The sequence below is a fragment of the Chiloscyllium plagiosum genome, unplaced genomic scaffold (assembly GCF_037043375.1).
Source record: "Chiloscyllium plagiosum isolate Xiang-an unplaced genomic scaffold, Cpla_swu_hap1 HiC_scaffold_1, whole genome shotgun sequence".
In the NCBI taxonomy this organism is placed as follows: domain Eukaryota; kingdom Metazoa; phylum Chordata; class Chondrichthyes; order Orectolobiformes; family Hemiscylliidae; genus Chiloscyllium; species Chiloscyllium plagiosum.
The window spans coordinates 127793665-127811331 of NW_028270139.1; the positions used below are offsets into that span (position 1 = coordinate 127793665).

General features: G+C 40.4%; 1 protein-coding gene across 3 annotated transcripts in view; it reads left to right on the plus strand.

Moving 5' to 3' along the window:
* LOC122565129 (methyl-CpG-binding domain protein 2-like) overlaps positions 1–17667 on the plus strand; it is a 106685-nt gene that overhangs the window by 72755 nt on the left and 16263 nt on the right. For 2 of the 3 annotated variants that reach the window (XR_015758156.1, XM_087990617.1), the window contains exon 6: positions 10732–10860. Coding sequence is in view for 2 of the 3 variants with exons in the window: in XM_087990617.1 (XP_087846743.1) it covers positions 10732–10860 (129 nt within the window). In the remaining variant the exon portion in view is untranslated. Of the gene's footprint in view, positions 1–10731; positions 10865–17667 lie in introns of those variants that run through there. The other variant, XM_087990618.1, reaches the window with a different exon arrangement.

Genomic DNA, 17667 nt, shown 5'->3' on the forward strand with positions numbered 1-17667 from the left:
GATCCAGAAAACTGAGACTTGGGTCTCGGAGTCTAGAGATGAGTTTGTTTGGAATTATGGTGTTGAAGGCAGAGCTGTAGTCAGTAAGTGGGAGCTTGACGTAGGTATTCTTGTTGTCCAGAATCTTCCAGGGATGAGTGTAAGACCAGGGAGATGGCGTCTGCTGAGAGGGCCTGTTGTGTTGGCAGGTGAATTGCAAACGATGAAGGCAATCTGGTAGGCTGGAGTTGATGTGAACCATGACTAACCTCTTGAAGCACTTCATAATTATGGAGGTCAAAGCCACTGGGTGGTAGTCATTGAGGCAATCTGCATGATTCTTCTTTGGCACCAAGATGATAGTGGTCATCTTGGAGCAGGTGGGGACTTCAGATCGTAGTAAGGAGAGGTTAAAGCTGTCTGCAGATACTCCCGCCAACTGGTCCGCACAGCATCTGAGTGGTTTCAGTGAGTCCACCTGAGCCAGTTGCTTTCTGTGGGTTAATTACTATTAGAATTCAGCTGATAACGTAGCATTTTTGACTCCATAACTATTATCTAGTCTGACCACATCTAAAAGCTCTAAAAGCGCAGGTGGTACTTAAGTGATGCAACATACAGTCAGTCATTTTATTTGAGCCCTCAGTGCTGACAACAGTACTTGCTTTTCCTTGATAAGGACATTTGCCCGCAGTGTGTTTTTTTTCATTAAGAGTATAATCTCAAAAAACAATTAAGTATTCACGCAGCAGCTCGGCTTCCTCAGGAGACTCATAAAGAACTTTTACATCCTTGTTATTATTTTATGTTTCCATTTTTAACTGTGCCATCTGTGAATTTGATGATTTTTTGGCAATTATCTGATGACATGTCATAATATTGTGCATACGCCAGTAGGTTATCTGGTTTCTAATCCGCTTCCCAGAATATGTGAGAATTTTTAGACTATACGCATTCAATATTATAGTCAATAACAAGTAACACATTTCAAAATAAAGTACAAGGTTAACATGTAGACATGTACAAGGTTAACTTTGGCGGTTTTCCTGCCCGTTGCCTGTTATAATGTTATTCCTATCGGTCAGTTAGCTTAGTTGGCTGATCTGCGATGCAGAATGATGTAGCACTTTTCAATTCCCATATGGCTGAAGATCCTGCCTTCTCTGCCTCGCCCCTAACCTGAGGCATGTGACCCTGAGGTTAAACCACCACCAGCTGTCTGTCTCTAATGAGAGAGCAGCCCTGTGGTCCTCTTGGGACTATGCGGCCTTTACTTAGGTACTTTCAAGCATTAATGGTGTTCTTAGATGAATGTTAGATATTGAACACTGGAAAATAGCACCGTGGCAGAAGGATGATCCTCCAGGTTTGGACTGCTTGTAACTTCATTTTGTTAATGGGGGTACTATATATATGCATCCAGGAAAGTAGAACACCACTACATCTTTCATTACGGAGGTACTTGAAAAGTCTCAATGCGGTCAGGTATGGCCGATATGGTTTTATGGAAAAGAAATAGTCTTTGATTAGTTATTTGTGGAAGTACTAAGCAAGGTGAATAAAGGAGAACTCGTGCCCGTAGTCTGCTTGGATTTGAGGAAGACATTTGTCAAGTTGTCACATTAAAGATTACTGTCAAATAAATGCAATGGTAGGGAGGTTAATGTAATAGTATGGATAGAGATTGGTTAGCCAACAGGAATGAGAAGAAGTAAATTGGCAATTTCTGGATTGGCAAGATGCAACAAGTAGGGTGTCACGTATCAATGCTGGGGCATTGAGTATTTACAGTCTGTATCACTGGCTTGGATGAAAGGACTGAATCTGTGGTTGCTAAATTTGCTGACAGCAAAACCTAGGCAGGAAGTAAGTTGCTCTACTAACATCAGCTTTTTTGCTCTGACTGAACCGATACTTACAACTTGCCCTTATGGTTGGTTTACCTGAAGAAGGGCCTGTGCCCGAAACGTCGAATCTCCTGTTCCCTGGATGCTGCCTGACCTGCTGTGCTGTTCCAGCAATAAAGTTTCAACTTTGATCTCCAGCATCTGCAGACCTCACTTTCTCCTTATGGTTGGTTTACCTTTTGGTGATACTGAAACCCATAACTAGGTAACAGCCTTGTGTCTCATCCTGAACTGTTCACCTCAAACTCTACTTAGAGTGGTAGAGTTCTAAAGAACAGCAAACTGCCCTTTGGTCTATTGTGTCTGCACTGGTCAAAAATGACCATCTTGTCTATTCTAACCCCAAAGCTTTAAACACTAATTAATAATGCAAACATCAGGAAACTTTCAGCCAAACAATGTCACTCAGATCATAAAACTAAAAATATAGAAAATAGAAGCAGAGGTATGCCATTTGACCCATTGAGTTTGCTTTACCATTGAATATGATACAGGATTATCCTGTATCATCACTATACTGTTGCTGTCTCCCATTTACTGACACCTTTCATGTCTAGAAATCTATTTATTTTGAAAATACATTCAATGATTTGGCTTCCACAGCCTTATGTAATAAAGAATTCTAGATACCTAATGAACAAAAGTAAAGGATCCAAAGAAGCGATTACATAACTCATCACTCTGAGTGAAGAAGTTTCTCCTCACCTCAGTCCCAAATGGCTGGCTCCATATCCTGTGACTGTGACTTGTTCTAGATCTCCCAGAAGACGAAACATCATCATCTCTGCATCCGGTCTGCCCAACCCTGTCAGAGTCTCTCACAATTAGATAAGATCTCCTCTAGTGGGCGACACGGTGGCACAGTGGTTAGCACTGCTGCCTCACAGCGCCAGAGACCCGGGTTCAATTCCCGCCTCAGGCGACTGACTGTGTGGAGTTTGCACGTTCTCCCCGTGTCTGCGTGGGTTTCCTCCGGGTGCTCCGGTTTCCTCCCACAGTCCAAAGATGTGCAGGGTCAGGTGAATTGGCCATACTAAATTGCCCATAGTGTTAGGTAAGGGGTAAATGTAGGGGTATGGGTGGGTTTCGCTTCGGCGGGTCGGTGTGGACTTGTTGGGCCGAAGGGCCTGTTTCCACACTGTAATCTAATCTAATCTAAATCATTCTTTCAAAGTAGGGAATAGAGGCATAGTTGACCCAACCTCTCTTCACAGAATAAATCTGCTGTCCCAGGGCTCAATCTGGTGAACCTTTGCTGCATTCCGTCTATGACAATTAAATCCTTCCTTTGATAAGACCAAATCTGCACACAGCACTCCAGGTATGGTCTCACCAAGGCACTGTACATACGCACCTGTGACTCCACTTTCAAGAAAATATGCACTAGAACCCCTAGATCTCTGATCGGCAACACTCCCCGTGTCCTGTCATTAACTGTATAAGTCATGCCCTCCCCAAAATTTAATACCTTGCATTTATCTAAATTAACCTCCATCTGCCAGTCCTTGCCCCATTTGAGCAAGGTCCTGTTGGACTCTGAAGTAACCTTCACTACACTAACTATTTTGCTGTCATTTGCAAACTTACTAACCATACCTCCTATGTTCACATTCAGGTCATTTGTATAAATGATGAAAAGCAGTGGACCCAGCATCAATCCTTATGTGGCACACTCCAGGTCACAGGCCTCTAATCTGAAAAGCAACCCTCTACCACCACATTCAAGCCAATTTGGTATCCAATTGGTTAGCTCTCCTGGATCCCATGTGATCTACCTCATTAACCAGTCTACCATACTGAATCTTGTCAAATGCTTTGCTTAAGTCCCTATAGATAACATTTCCCACTCTGTCTTCATCAATCCACTTTGACATTATTTCAAAAAACTCAATCAAGTTAGTGAGACACAATTTCCTATGCACAGAGCTGTGTTGACTGTTTTCAGTCCTTGCCTTTCCAAATACATGTAAATCCTGTCCCTCAGGAACCTCTCCAACAACATAGCCACCACTGATATCAGGCTCACCGATCTATAATTCCCTGACTTTTCCTTAAATAATGGCACCACGTTATCCAACCTCCAGTCTTCCAGCACTTCACCCGTGGCTGCTGATGATGCAAATATCTCAGCAAGGGGTCCAGCAATCTCTTCCCTCATTTCCTACAAGGTTCTGGGAAACACCTGATCAGGTTCTGGGAATTTATCTACCTTTTATATGTTTTAAGGCCTCCAGCACCACCTCTTCCATATTATGAACTCTTTTCAAAACGTCACTATTTATTTCCCCAAGTACCCTAGTTTCCTCATCCTTCTCCACAGTAAATACTGATGCAAAATATTCAATTAGTACCTCATCCATATCCTATGCTTTCATACGTAGATGTCCACATCACTCCCTAATTACCCTTTGTCTCCCTAACTTACTTAGGGAATCTCTTTGGGGAATTCTCTTTAATTCTGTTTGCCAAAGCTATCACATGACCCCTTTTTGCCCTCTTGAGTTCCCTTTTAAGTAGACTTCTACTTACTTTTTACTCCTGCAGGGATTCACTCAATTCCAGCTGTTTCTACCTGATACACGCCTCTTTTTCTTGACCAGACCCTCAATTTCTCTAGTCATCCAGCATTCTGTCCACTTAGCAACCTTGCCCTTCACACTAACAGGAACATACTATCTCTGAACCCTCATTATCCCATTTTTAAAGGCCTCTCACTTTCTAACTATCCCTTTATCCCCCCTGGGTGTAGCCTCCCCTAATCAACTTTTGAAAGTTCCTGTCCTGGGGCAGCATGGTGGCTCAGTGGTTAGCACTGCTGCTTCACAGCACCAGGGTCCCAGGTTCGATTCCAGCCTCAGGTGACTGTGTGGAGTTTGCATGTTCTCCCTGTGTCTGCATGTCCTACAGTCCAAAGATGTACAGGTCAGATGGATTGGCCATGCTAAATTGCCCATAGTGCTAGGTGCATTAGTTAGAGGGAAATGGGTCTGGGTGGGTTACTCTTTGGAGGGTCGGTGTGGACTTGTTGGGCCGAAGGGCCTATTTTCACACTAGGGAATCTAATCTAATCTCATACTGTCAGAATTGGCCTGTTTTGTATTGTGAATAACTGAGGCCCAAGCACTGATCCTTGCTTATCACATTCGTCACTGCTTTCCACTCCAAAAAAAGTATCCATTTGTTTAAGTTCTATTTTCAGTCTGGTAGTTTATGCCAGTATATTATATCACTCCTATTCTTTCCAGCTCCATAGGGCTCCAAGGCCTATGCGTGGCAATGACTTCTGGAACTGGAAATCAATGCCATGATTGGCATGGTACTGCAGGTTGCCACACATGGGATACTGGAGTAGCTGCACCTGTACACGGTTGGACAGTCTAAAGAAAACATTGGTCATTGGTACCAACATGGATCACACCTCTGTCCGTTCACCCTTCACCTTCAGAATGTCCTGCATGTGCTCAATGACAGTGTTGAACATGGAGGCAGTGTAACATTCTGGTGACATGTCTGCAGGCAGAAATGTCTAACTTTGCTGCTTATAAAATATTTTCCTATCATAACTTTTCTTCTATCCCACCCCCACCCATGAAGCTGTAGTGGCAGGGATTTGGTTGTTCCTGCGTTCCTGAGAAATCACTGTCCTCAGCAGAGCCCAAAATGGAAAATCTGTTACAAAGAGCGATAGACCATGAACTACCCACCGAGTGTTTTTACCCTGGTAATTGCCCATTCCCTTTCTGTTTATGCACGTTTTCCCTACGGTGTGACCGTCTCATCTTACATGCTATCTGTGAAGATTATAAGATATTTTCTGCCCCCTCTTCCCTGTTTAATCACTATTATGGCTATGTCATGATTATAGTGCAATATCTTATTTTTATTCTACGAGTCTTGTCGATATTGTGGTATAAAAATAACAGCATTAGTTTAAAAGTGACTAATTTTTTTAAAAGATACAGTTAGTTGCTGAGAATACATCTGTTAGAAATGGGTAGGCATTGAAAAAAATAGCTGAGTATGTCAATACTAAAGTAGCTCATTACTGGAGATATATGCTTGGCTTTCTTTCTCTGATCTCCAGTTTATCATTGGCTGAGGAGGCAGAAAGAAAAGGAAATCTATTCAAAGCATGACGCAAAGGCAGTGTAAGAAGGGAATGGCTAAAGAATGAGGTGAGAGAGACAAATGGTCATGAAACCCGAGCACTTGTTGCAGGTGAGCGAGAAGGAGAGATAGTTAGTGGACAAAAGAACATTGACTTTACTTTTATTGGGGTGATCTTGGAATAGAGAGAAGTTTTCCCTGGTCAGTTACTTTCTACTTAGTGTGCTGAAAGTCATCATCTATTATCATTCGGTATCTTTGGATTCTAAAGTAAACAGAAGTGTAGCAGAGAATTTAAAAAAAAGGTTGGTGCCCAGCAACAACGCGTCCCATGGCATAGGGAGACAGATGGAAACAAATTTATTTTTTGAAAAAGGACAGAACTGTACAGAAGGTCAAGGAGTGTGCAGGTCTATTTCAGAGAGCGAAGGTCATAGGGAAAAGGGCCCACAAAAGCACCAGTGCAGTTTATCAGCCTTCAAAGCAGCTAGAACAGAAGAAAAGCTGTCTTAAGTGGCTTTATGTCAGTAAAAGAAAAGCTTCTGAAACAGAAAACTGTGAAACAGTTGTTTAAGCTACCCATGTTAAGAAAAAAAAAGTTATGTTAACAGTTTGTTTAAGGCGGTTAGGGAAAGACATTAACTAATGTTAATGGCTAATAAGTAATTGAGTAAATAGAGAGGTTTGGTGAAAACAACTCACTTTTAACTGTGCCAATTGAATAAGAACTATGAAGTTGGAACAGGTGGCCCTTCACAGATTTGAATGTCTAATAATTCTTATTGGATAATACAATATATTTTTGTTTTTATTCCCTTCTGTAAGCTTTAGTTTTTTTTTTAAGCATACCAGCATCCTTTTAATGAACATGATCAGTGACTAACCACAGCAAATAAATTGCAATAGTAAAAGTTGGGGTCTGTCAGGCAGGTTTCACTGAGATCTGACTTGTCCACTATTCCTTTCAGTTGGGGAACATATGTCAGTGATTGTCTACTGGCATGCATACCAGTCCAAGTGTCCCAAAGTATTGTGTGGCAGAGAATATTAAATTGAAATTGTTCAAAAAGTCTATTATCTATGCTGATTGCAAATCTTCCTTCTGTGTGTTCTGTGCTTTGTACAGGAACTTTATTGTCTATTGGTTTAAGTACAGATTTAGTGACACCAAATACATCATGTTGAAATTATGTTGTCCATATGGTTTGCAAATGGTGAATCAGGAGATCATTTTATCAGCTTTTTAACAGAACATAACGTAAGAAAGATTAAAGCTTTTAATTGGAATAAGGCAGATTTGAATGGTAAGAAACATAAACTTCAAAAGTTGATTGGAGTAAACTGTTTGCAGGTAAAAGAATGCCTGACAAGTGGGAGGCTTTCAATAGTGTGAAGTTGAGATTTCAGAGGCATTATGTTTCTGTTAGAGTTAAAGGGTAAGGCTGGTGAGATTAAGGAACAATGAATGAATAAAGATATTGTGGTTCTCACCAACAATAAAAGAGCGCCTTATTTTAGATATAAACATCTTGGTTCAATTGAATTACTAAGTCAATATAAAGAGTGTAGGGGCATTCTTAAGGAAGAAATCAGGAAAGCAAAGGTAGGATATGAGATCGCATTGGCAGATAAGGTGAAGGATAATCCAAAGGGATTCTACAAATACATTAAAAACAAGAGGGTAATTAAGGAGGGCAGAGCCCTTTAAAGAGCAAGGATATTGAACCCAGGAGGTGGGAGTGAACCTAATTTAATATTGTCAGTTTTTATTGTGTAGAAAGAAATGGAGTTGGGAGAATGCAGAGAAATAAACTTCGATGTTTTAAAAACAGTTCACGTTACGGAAGAGAAAGTTTGGGAGGTCTTCGAGAATATAAAGGGAGATAAGTCTCTGGGACCTGATCTAATGCAGCCCAGAATGTTGGGGAATTAAGGGAGGAAATTGCGAAACCACTTGCAAAAATATTTGCAACAGCTATAACTACAGGTGAGGTGCCTGATAACTGGAGGGTGGCTAATTGTTGTACCATTGTTTAAGAAAGATTATAAGGAAAAACCAGGGAACTATAGACCTGAGAGTCTAACTTTGGTTGTGGCTAAATTGCTGGAGATGATTTTAAAAGATTTATCGACATTTAGAGAGACAAAAATTGAGTAGGGATAGTCAGCATGGTTTGTGTGGGGAAAATAATGTCTCACAAATTGATTGAGTTTTTTGAGGAAGTTACCAAAATGATTGATGAGGGCAAAGCTATGATGTTGTTTCTTTACTTTAATAAAGCCATTGACAAGGTTCCACAGAGTATTCTAATTAGTAAAGTTACATCACACGTGATTCAGGGTGAGATTGGCAATTGGATACATATTTGGCTTAACAGCAGGAGACACAGTCATGATGGAGGGTAGCTTTTCAGACTGGAGGCTGTCACCAGCATTGTGCCACAGGGATCAGTCTGGGTCCTCTTTTGTTTATGAATGATTTGGATGAGAATGTAAAAGGCATGGTTAATAAGTTCACGGATGACCCAAGAACTGGGATAGTAGACAGTGAAAAAAGTTTTCTAAGACTACAAAAGGAGCTTGATCAAATGAGTAAATGGGCTGAAAAAATGGCAGATGGAGTTCAGTCTCGATAAGTCAAAGGTATTGCATTTTGGTACAATAAACTTATACAATTAATGGTAGGGATGGAAATGTGTTGCTGGAGAAGCGCAGCAGGTCAGGCAGCATCTAGGGAACAGGAGAATCGACGTTTCGGGCATTAGCCCTTCTTCAGGAATGAGGAAAGTTTGTCCAGCAGGCTAAGATAAAAGATAGGGAGGAGGGACTTGGGGGAGGGGCGTCGGAAATGTGATAGGTGGAAATAGGTGCCATCAAATTCAGCACCGCCTCCCTAACCTGCAATCTTCTTCCCGACCTCTCCGCCCCCACCCCAATCTGTCCTATCACCTTCACCTTGACCTTTTTCCACCTATCACATTTCCGACACCCCTCCCCCAAGTCCCTCCTCCCTATCTTTTATCTTAGCCTGCTGGACAAACTTTCCTCATTCCTGAAGAAGGGCTAATGCCCGAAACGTCGATTCTCCTGTTCCCTAGATGCTGCCTGACCTGCTGCGCTTCTCCAGCAACACATTTCCATCTCTGATCTCCACATCTGCAGACCTCATTTTCTCTTCAATTAATGGTAGGGCCTTGGGTAGTGTTGTCGAACAGAGGGACATGGGGTGCGGGTTCATAATTCTTTGAAGTTTGCATCACACTAAGACAAGGTGGTGAAAAGGTTATTTCTCTCACTTACCTTCATTGCTCAGTCCTTTGAATATAGGATTTAGGAAGTCATGTTTTGAGGTTATACGAGACATTGGTGGGGGCTCTTCTGGAATACTGTGTCCAGTTCTGATCACCCAGTTATGCAAAGATATTATTAAGTTAGAGAGGGTTCAGAAGAGATTTACCAGCATGTTGCTAGGTATGGAAGGTTTGAGTTATAAAGAGAGGCTGGATAGGCTGTGACTTGTTTTTCACTATATCCTAGGAGATATAAGGGTGACCTTTATAGAAGTTTATAAAATAATAGGGGCATAGTTAGAGTTAATGGTAGTTGCCTTTTCCGTAGAATGGGGGATTTCAAGACTAGGGGACACATTTTTAAAATGAGAGAAGAACAATTTAGATAAGACATGAGGGGCAAATATTTTACAAAGACAGTGGTTTATGTGTGGAATGAACTTTCAGCAGAAGTGCTGGATGAGGGTACAATTGCAATGTTTAAAATACATTTAGGTAAGTGAAAGAATAGGAAAGGTTTGGAGGGATAAGGGCCTGGAGCAGGCAGGTGGGACTAGTTTAGTTTGGGGCTTTGGTCAGCATGGACTCTTGGACCAAAGGCTCTATTTCTATGACTCTAAGAAACAGAAGCAGGAATAGGTCATTTGGTCCCTCAAGCCAACCTGCTATTCATAGGATCATGGCTGATCCATCCCAAGCCTCAACCTTTCTGTTATGTCAGTTCCCTTTGGCCTCAACTACTTGATATTCCAAAAATCTATCTACATCCTTTTGAAATACTTTAAGTACAGAACTCCAATGACACTTTACTCAATGTTGAACTTGAAGAATCTCGCTTTGTGCTTAACAATGTTAAACAAAGTCTGGAAACTAATTATGTGGTCAATGTTTATCATCTTGCATTCATCTTGAACTGTCACAAAATTCACAAAATGTTTTGTTTGGAACGCGCAGCTCTCTGACCTCTAAATTTGAGGAATACAAATAATACAGTAGAGTCTTTGCATCATACAATATAGAGGAGGCCCTTTGAGTGTACATGACCCATCTACAGTAATTCCACTTTCCACCACTGGGGTCATATCTTTGAATTTTATGATATTTCACATGCTCACCAATGTATGTTTTAAAGGTTGAGAGGTTTCTTGCCTCTTCTATTATCCCAGACACTGCATTCCACCTTCTGGGTGAAAAGATTTTTTTCCTCCAATCACCTCTAAACCTCCTGCTATTCAGCCTAAAAATTTGCCGCCTTGTTTAACTAAGATGGTCTTCAACTAATAGGAACAATGTGCTAACATCAGTGCAGGTCTTGACATTTTCACTTTGTGCATTTTCTAAATCACATTGCACAGTCTAAAATTGATTTTTCTGTTGCTAAGTCACTGTACAAATAAAAGAAAATGAACCATTTCTAAAGAAATGTCAAACCATATTCTGTGTTACAGGAAACAGGAGGAACGAGTACAGCAAGTGCGGAAAAAACTGGAGGAAGCTCTAATGGCAGATGAATTAGCACGAGCGGAGGAAGCAACAGAAGAAAGACGCTTGGACCGAGAGCAATATGATGCACAGGGGTGAGACTTTCATTGCAGCCTGGGTAATATAATTGAATGGCATAGGGCGAGAGCATCTGATAATCTTTTAGGATTATCTCCTGTCTGGACCAAAAAAAAGCAAGTTGTTTGGATATCTTGGCTAAATCACTTAATCCAATAAATTAAATCCCTCTGGATCAAGCAGCAGGACTTGTTCAGTATCTTTTATAAAGCAAACATTATCATTACTTTGGGAGAACAGGTATATAGGACTGATTTTCTTGAAAAATCAGCCAATTTTTGAGTTTCCTGGAGGGTTTTGCACCACAAGCCTCAGTAAGTCTTCTTTCCAAACCTGTCTCGTTACCTTAACCCCAAGCCTCCACAGCACCCTGCTTGTCATATTCCCCCACATTTACGACAGGTAGATGTACTTTCCATTGCAGGGACCTGTGTGGGTCCCTGGTGGTGATGCCATCTTTAAAGTCTGGTTGTGCACCTGCTCAAGATCTGGCACTCTGCAGCCATTCTGGATGGTTGGTGTTATTTGAAAAAAAAACTGAGGGAACCTTGGAAGTTCTGCTTGATAGGTGGGTAGTCTGCGTGCAGTTGCTTCTCATGGAGGTGTATCCTTAGATGCTGGTGACTGTTAGAGGTCTAGAGATGTAAGCTGCGAGGCGAGGGTACTGACATACCACTCTGACTTTAATGCCAGGAATTGTCACTGTCGAGTTTCACTCTGGTGGGTATGAAAATAAAATTGCATATTAATGAGGTGAGATGATGTAATGAGGATGCTAATACATGCAAGTAGGCCACTCGCCAGCAAGAATCTCTTCTCACCAGTCAACACTTGCTTGGAAAATGGGACTACTTCCTCTTGAAGGTTGGAAGCTCCTCATTGCTGGTCTTGTGCATTTCTCCCAACTTTCCCTCCAGCCTTTTAAGGGTTGGGTTTAAGTTCCATCGTGGCAGATGGTAAAATTTAAATTCAATGAAAAAAAAATCTGGAATAAAAAGCTAACCAAATAGCAGTTAACTAAGGAAAGCTAAGAGAGAATATGAAGAGATACTGGAAGCTAACATAAACAGGAAATCCAAAATGTTCTTTAGGCATATCAATAGTAAAAGGATAGTGTTTTCAGTGATTTTCTCTTACATTAATGTTGCTGGGAACTTGAATGAGATATCCTTCTGAGGAATGTTGTGGTTATTATACCATAGTAAACCATTCACATTTTGTATGGAATATGGATCTTTTACAACAACTTTAAGTGACTAAAAGAAAACAATGATTGAATTTCAGATTAATCAAAAGTGAAGGAGAGAAACAAGGTTGCTTTGTGAAGCTGACAACTTTGCTTTTCTACTCTAGGTATTTCGCCATCAAAAGTTGGCACGTTTGAGCTTTTACCTTGAGAATAAATGTGGCATATCACTTCAAATAGATTTCCAGCTGAGGTGTTGTCAGCATTTAAATAAGATTCAACCATATAAAATAGAGGGAAGACTATTATAAAGATTGTTTTATTTTTTTCTCTGTGATGCTTAGATTTGTCAAAACACAGCACTACTCTTGTTTACATTTGTGCATCAGCTTGATAATTAATCCTTGGATATGATAATGAGCTACTTTGTAAGGATCATTAACATTTTTTAATGTTATATTCCAAAATACAGTGGAATTTCTAGAGTTCTCATTAATTTAGAAAGAAATGTATATCTCCTGGATCATTTTCCATATTGGATGTATTGGATGCTTAGACCTATTTTTAGATTCCGTTCTAATTCTCAAATCAATTGCGAGCCAGGCTGAATATAGAAAGCTCAGAAGGGAACTGAACAAAAACAAAGAAAGCTAAGAGAGAATATGAAGAGATACTGGAAGCTAACATAAACAGGAAATCCAAAATGTTCTTTAGGCATGTCAATAGTAAAAGGATTGTAATAGGAGTGGGGCTGATCAAGGATTAAAAGGGGATTTACACAAAAAGATGAGACAGAGCTGAGGTATGAAATGGAAATTTTGCTGTGGGTCTGGAGTGGCATGTAGACCAAACCAAATAACAGATTTCTATCTTTAAAGAACATTAATGAACTAGATGGGTTCTTACAACAATGGTTACATGACTGCCATTTGGTTAACTTTTTATTCCAGATTTTTTTTCTTTTAATTTAAATTTTACCATCTGCCACAATGGAACTTACTCCCAGAGCATTGGGGCGGCACAGTGGCTCATTGGTTAGCATTGCTGCCTCTCAGTGCCAGTGACCCAGTTTCGATTTCAGCCTTGGGAGTGTGTGTGGAGTTTGTACATTCTCTCTGTTTCTGCCTCTGGGTGCTCCACTCATCTCCCACAAAGATGTACAGGTTATATGGATTGGCCTTGCTAAATTGCCCCATTGTGCCTAGGGATTACGGGGATTGTGGATCTGAGTAGGATGCTCTTCGGGAGTTTGGTGAAAACTAGGTTAGCTGAATGACCTCTTTCTGCAAAGTGGAGATTCTGGATTACAGGTCCAGTAACATTATCACTACTCTTCTGCCTTACCAGAAATGCATATAAATTTAATTTTGCAAATTTTATAAAAAGAACAACCAGTTAATTCAAACACTGGTAGTCTGGTCTCTACACTGTATAAACCGCTGCCAGAGTTAAGGCGGGAGGTCAGAAAGGAAATGTGTTTTGTAGTTTTGCTTTTCTTGAACCTTTTCAGCCTTAAGATTGTTTCTTAATCTGCTACATGAGAAGAAGCTAGTTTTTTGGTGTGTATCTGATAAGTGGTTAACACTTCTTCCTAAGATTCAATATAGCAATGCAACTAGTGGTTATTTTAGTGAAAATATATATAAAAATTCCTGAATAGATATTGCAGAACCTCAAAGATCATAATCTCTGCATTATTACCTAAGCCATGTGAAGATTGGCCGAGAGCAACCAGATGAGAGAGATGAATGCATGGCTCATAGACTGCAGTGGTAGAAGTGCGTTCCAGGTCATTAGATACTGTTAGCTGTACCGGGTAAACTCAGCTCAGTTCTGTGGAAGGGTCACTGGACCCGCAACATTGACTGTTCTTTCTCTTCACAAATGCTGCCAGGCCTGCTGAGCTTTTCCAGCAATTTCTTTTTTTGTTTCTGTCCCAAGGGATTGTCTCCACCTGAACCATGACTGAGTTCCTGCCAATGACATAACTGTGGAAGCAGAGAGAATTTTAAACTTAATGGGGGCAGGGGAAATATTTGTGAAGATACAGTAAAGTTACACAAAGAGTAAAAGGATAAAACCAAAGGTTCTGTACCTAAACCCATACAGCATTCAAAATAAAACAAATTAACTCTGTGCAAATAGAAATAAATACAATCTGGTAGTTATCATAGGGTCATCGTGGCACAATGACGTTGATTGGGACCTGAATCTTAAAGGATGACAAGGAAGTTGGAAAGTGTGAAAGGTTGGCTGTTAGTTAAAAGAATAAAGAACAGTATGGTTCAGGAACAGATGTTTTGGCCCACCAAGCCTGCACCAACACATGACACCTTTCTACATTAAAAACCTGTGCGTTCTGTATCCCTCTATTCCCTGTCCATTTAAGTATCTGTCATGATGCCTCTTAAATGCTTCTGCCACCACCTCTGGCAGCACGTTGAAGGCACTTAGTACCCTCTACTTTAAAAAAAAAAGCCTCTCACATCTCCTTTAAACTTTTCCCTCTTATCTTAAACCTATATCTCCTAGTAATTGACATTTCTATCCAGGGAAAAAGGCACTATCTATTCTATCCATGCCTGTCATAATTTTGTAAACTTCTATTAGTTGCCTCACAGTCTCCAATGTTCAAGTGAAAACAAATCAAGTTTGTCCAGTCTCTCATCATAGCTAATATCCTCCACACCAGGCAACATCCTGGTAAACCATTTCTGTACCCTATCTAAACATTTACTAGTGGTGTAGCAACCAGAACTGTACCCAAGATACCACACTGCAAATAAAAGCTCATAGTGTAGAGGTTAATATATTGGCATGGAGAAAAGATTGGCTGGCTAACAGAAAGCTGAGAATAAGCATGAATGGGTCATTTTCAGATTAGCAAGATATACTAAATGGTATGCCTTTGGGTTGGTGCTCAAACATTTAAAATTTATATAAATTACTTGGATGAAGAAACAGAAGATACATTTGTCAATTTTACTGATGGCACAAAGGTTGGAAGGAAAATAAATTGTAAAGAGGATATAAGGCTAAAAAAGATGTGGATTGTTTAAGTGAGTCAACAAGGATGAAGCAACTGTGATATTGTCTGTATTGACAGGAAGAATAAAAACCTACTTTTAAAAAAAAATCATGTGGGGTGTGGGCGTTGCTGGCTAGCCAGTATTTGTCTGACCCTAGTTACCCTAGAAGGTAGTGGTGAGCTGCCTTCTTGAACCGCTGCAGTCCACCTGCTGTGGGTTGACTCACAATGCCATTGGGGAGGGAATTCCTGGATTTGGACCTAGCAACAGTGAAAGAATGGTGATATATTTCCAAGTGAGGATGGTGAATGGCTTGGAGGGGAACTTGAAGGTTTCCGTATATCTGCTGATCTTGTCCTTTTAGATAGAAGTGCTTGTGGGTTTGGAAAATGCGGTCTGAGGATCTTTGATGAATTTCTGCAGTGCATCTTGTAGATGGTCGCAGCAGTGTGCACTGAGCATCAGTGGTGGAGAGAGTGGATGCAGTGCCAATTAAGTGGGAGGCTTTGTTTTCGATGGTGTCAAGTTTCTTCAGTGTTGTTAGGGCTGCACTCATCCAGGCAAATGGGGAGTATTCCATCTTACACTACTGACTTGTGCCTTATAGAGGGTGGACAGGATTTCAGGATACAGGAGGTGAGTACCTTGCCGCAGTATTCCTCACCTCTGACCTGAATTTGTAGCTACTGTGTTTACATAGTGTGTCCAGTTGAGTTTACGATCAATGATAACTCCCAGGATGTGAGGGTTCAGTGATGGTAACACTGTTGAATGTTAAGGAGTGGTGGTTAGATTGTCTCTTATTGGTAATATAGCTTGGCATTTGTGTAGCACAAATATTACTTGCGACTTGTCAGCCCAAGCCTGCATATTGTGCGGACCTTTTTGCATTTGGACACGGACTGCTTCTTTGTCTGAGAAGTTATGAATGTTGTTGGACATTGTGCAATCATCAGCAATTATGTAATGATGAGAGATTACAGAGCTCTGAAATGGAGTGTTCAGGATATGCTCTTGCAAGAATCAGAAAAGTTTAGTGTACACAAGAAAACAACTGAAATGTTTTCATTATGACAAGGAGAATAGAATACAAAAGTAATAATCTTACTGTACATTTATTTGGGGAACTGTTGAGACCTCTCTGGAGAACTATGGTCACCTTATTTCAGGAAGGATGGAAGCAGTTTATAGAAGGCTTGCCAGGTAAATACCTGGAATGCGAAAGATAGAAGGAAAGATTAGCTAGGCAAGCTTTAGTCTTCTTGGGTTTAGAAGATTACAAAATGATTTTACTGAATCCTTGAAGATCCTGAAGAGACTTGACAGGGTAGGTGCAGAGAGGATGGTTTTCTCTAATAGGCGAATTTAAAACTAGGGATCACAGTTTAAAAATCAAGCATTGTCCATTTAAAACACATTATGGGATTTTTTTTCTCTTGAGTTATGAGTCTTTGCAAGCATAGTCATTAGTTAATTTTAAAGCAGCGATAGATAAATATTTGTTAAGGAAAGAGTTGAGAGGTTGAGGGTTATGCAAGAATGAGAATTTTAGATTGCAATCAGATTAGCCATGAACTTGATGAATGATAGAGCAGGCTGAAGAGGCTTAATTCTGCTCCTTGTTCATATGTTTGTTTGTAACCAGGTTGATTTCCTGGCTTGATGGTAATGATAATAGTAATGTCTCAACCAGAAGGTGGTATCTCCAAATACACAATATTCTGTCAATGCTATACTTAAAAAATCTACCTCAATCAGGGATTGGCAACCTTTTTTGTTATACAAATAAAGCCTGGAAAATATTAGACAAAAACTCTACTTCCAAATCAATTGACTGGTATGCATTATGGAATGCATAATTTGCATTTTAGTAAGTAATATATATACTTGGCAGATAGAGTTTAAATTAGATAAATGTGAGGTGCTGCATTTTGGAAAGGCAAATCAGAGCAAGACTTGAACACGTAATGGTAAGGTCCTGGGGAGTGTTGCTGAACAAAGAGAGTGCAGGTTCATGGTTCTTTGGAAGTATAGTCACAGATAGATAGAATAGTGAAGAACAGCAGAGGTCCCAGCACTGATCCCTGTGGAATACCATTAGTCACAACCCTCCATTCTGAAAAGCATACTTCTACTGCTACTCTCTGTCTCCTATAACTAAGCCAGTTCTATATCCATCTTGCCAGCTCAGCCCTGGTATGATGTGACTTCACGTTTTGTACCAGTCTGCCGTGAGGGACCTTGTCAAAGGCTATACTAGAATCCATGTAGACAATGTCAACCAGTTTTCTCTCATCAATCATCTTTGTTATCGCCTCAAAAAGCTTGATCTAATTAGTAAGGCATGATCTCCCCCACAAAGCCATGCTGTCTATCACTAATAACTCTATTTGCTTTTAAGTGTGTATAGATCATGCCCATGAGAATCTTTTCCAATAATTTCCATACCACTGACATCAGACTCTCAGGCCTTTAATTTCCAGGATTTTCCTTGTTACCCTCCTTAAACAATGGGACAGCATTGCTATTCCCCAGTCCTCTGGAACCTCGCATGTGGCCAAAGAGGTTACAAAGATATCTGTCAATGCTCCAGCAGTTTGTTCTCCTAC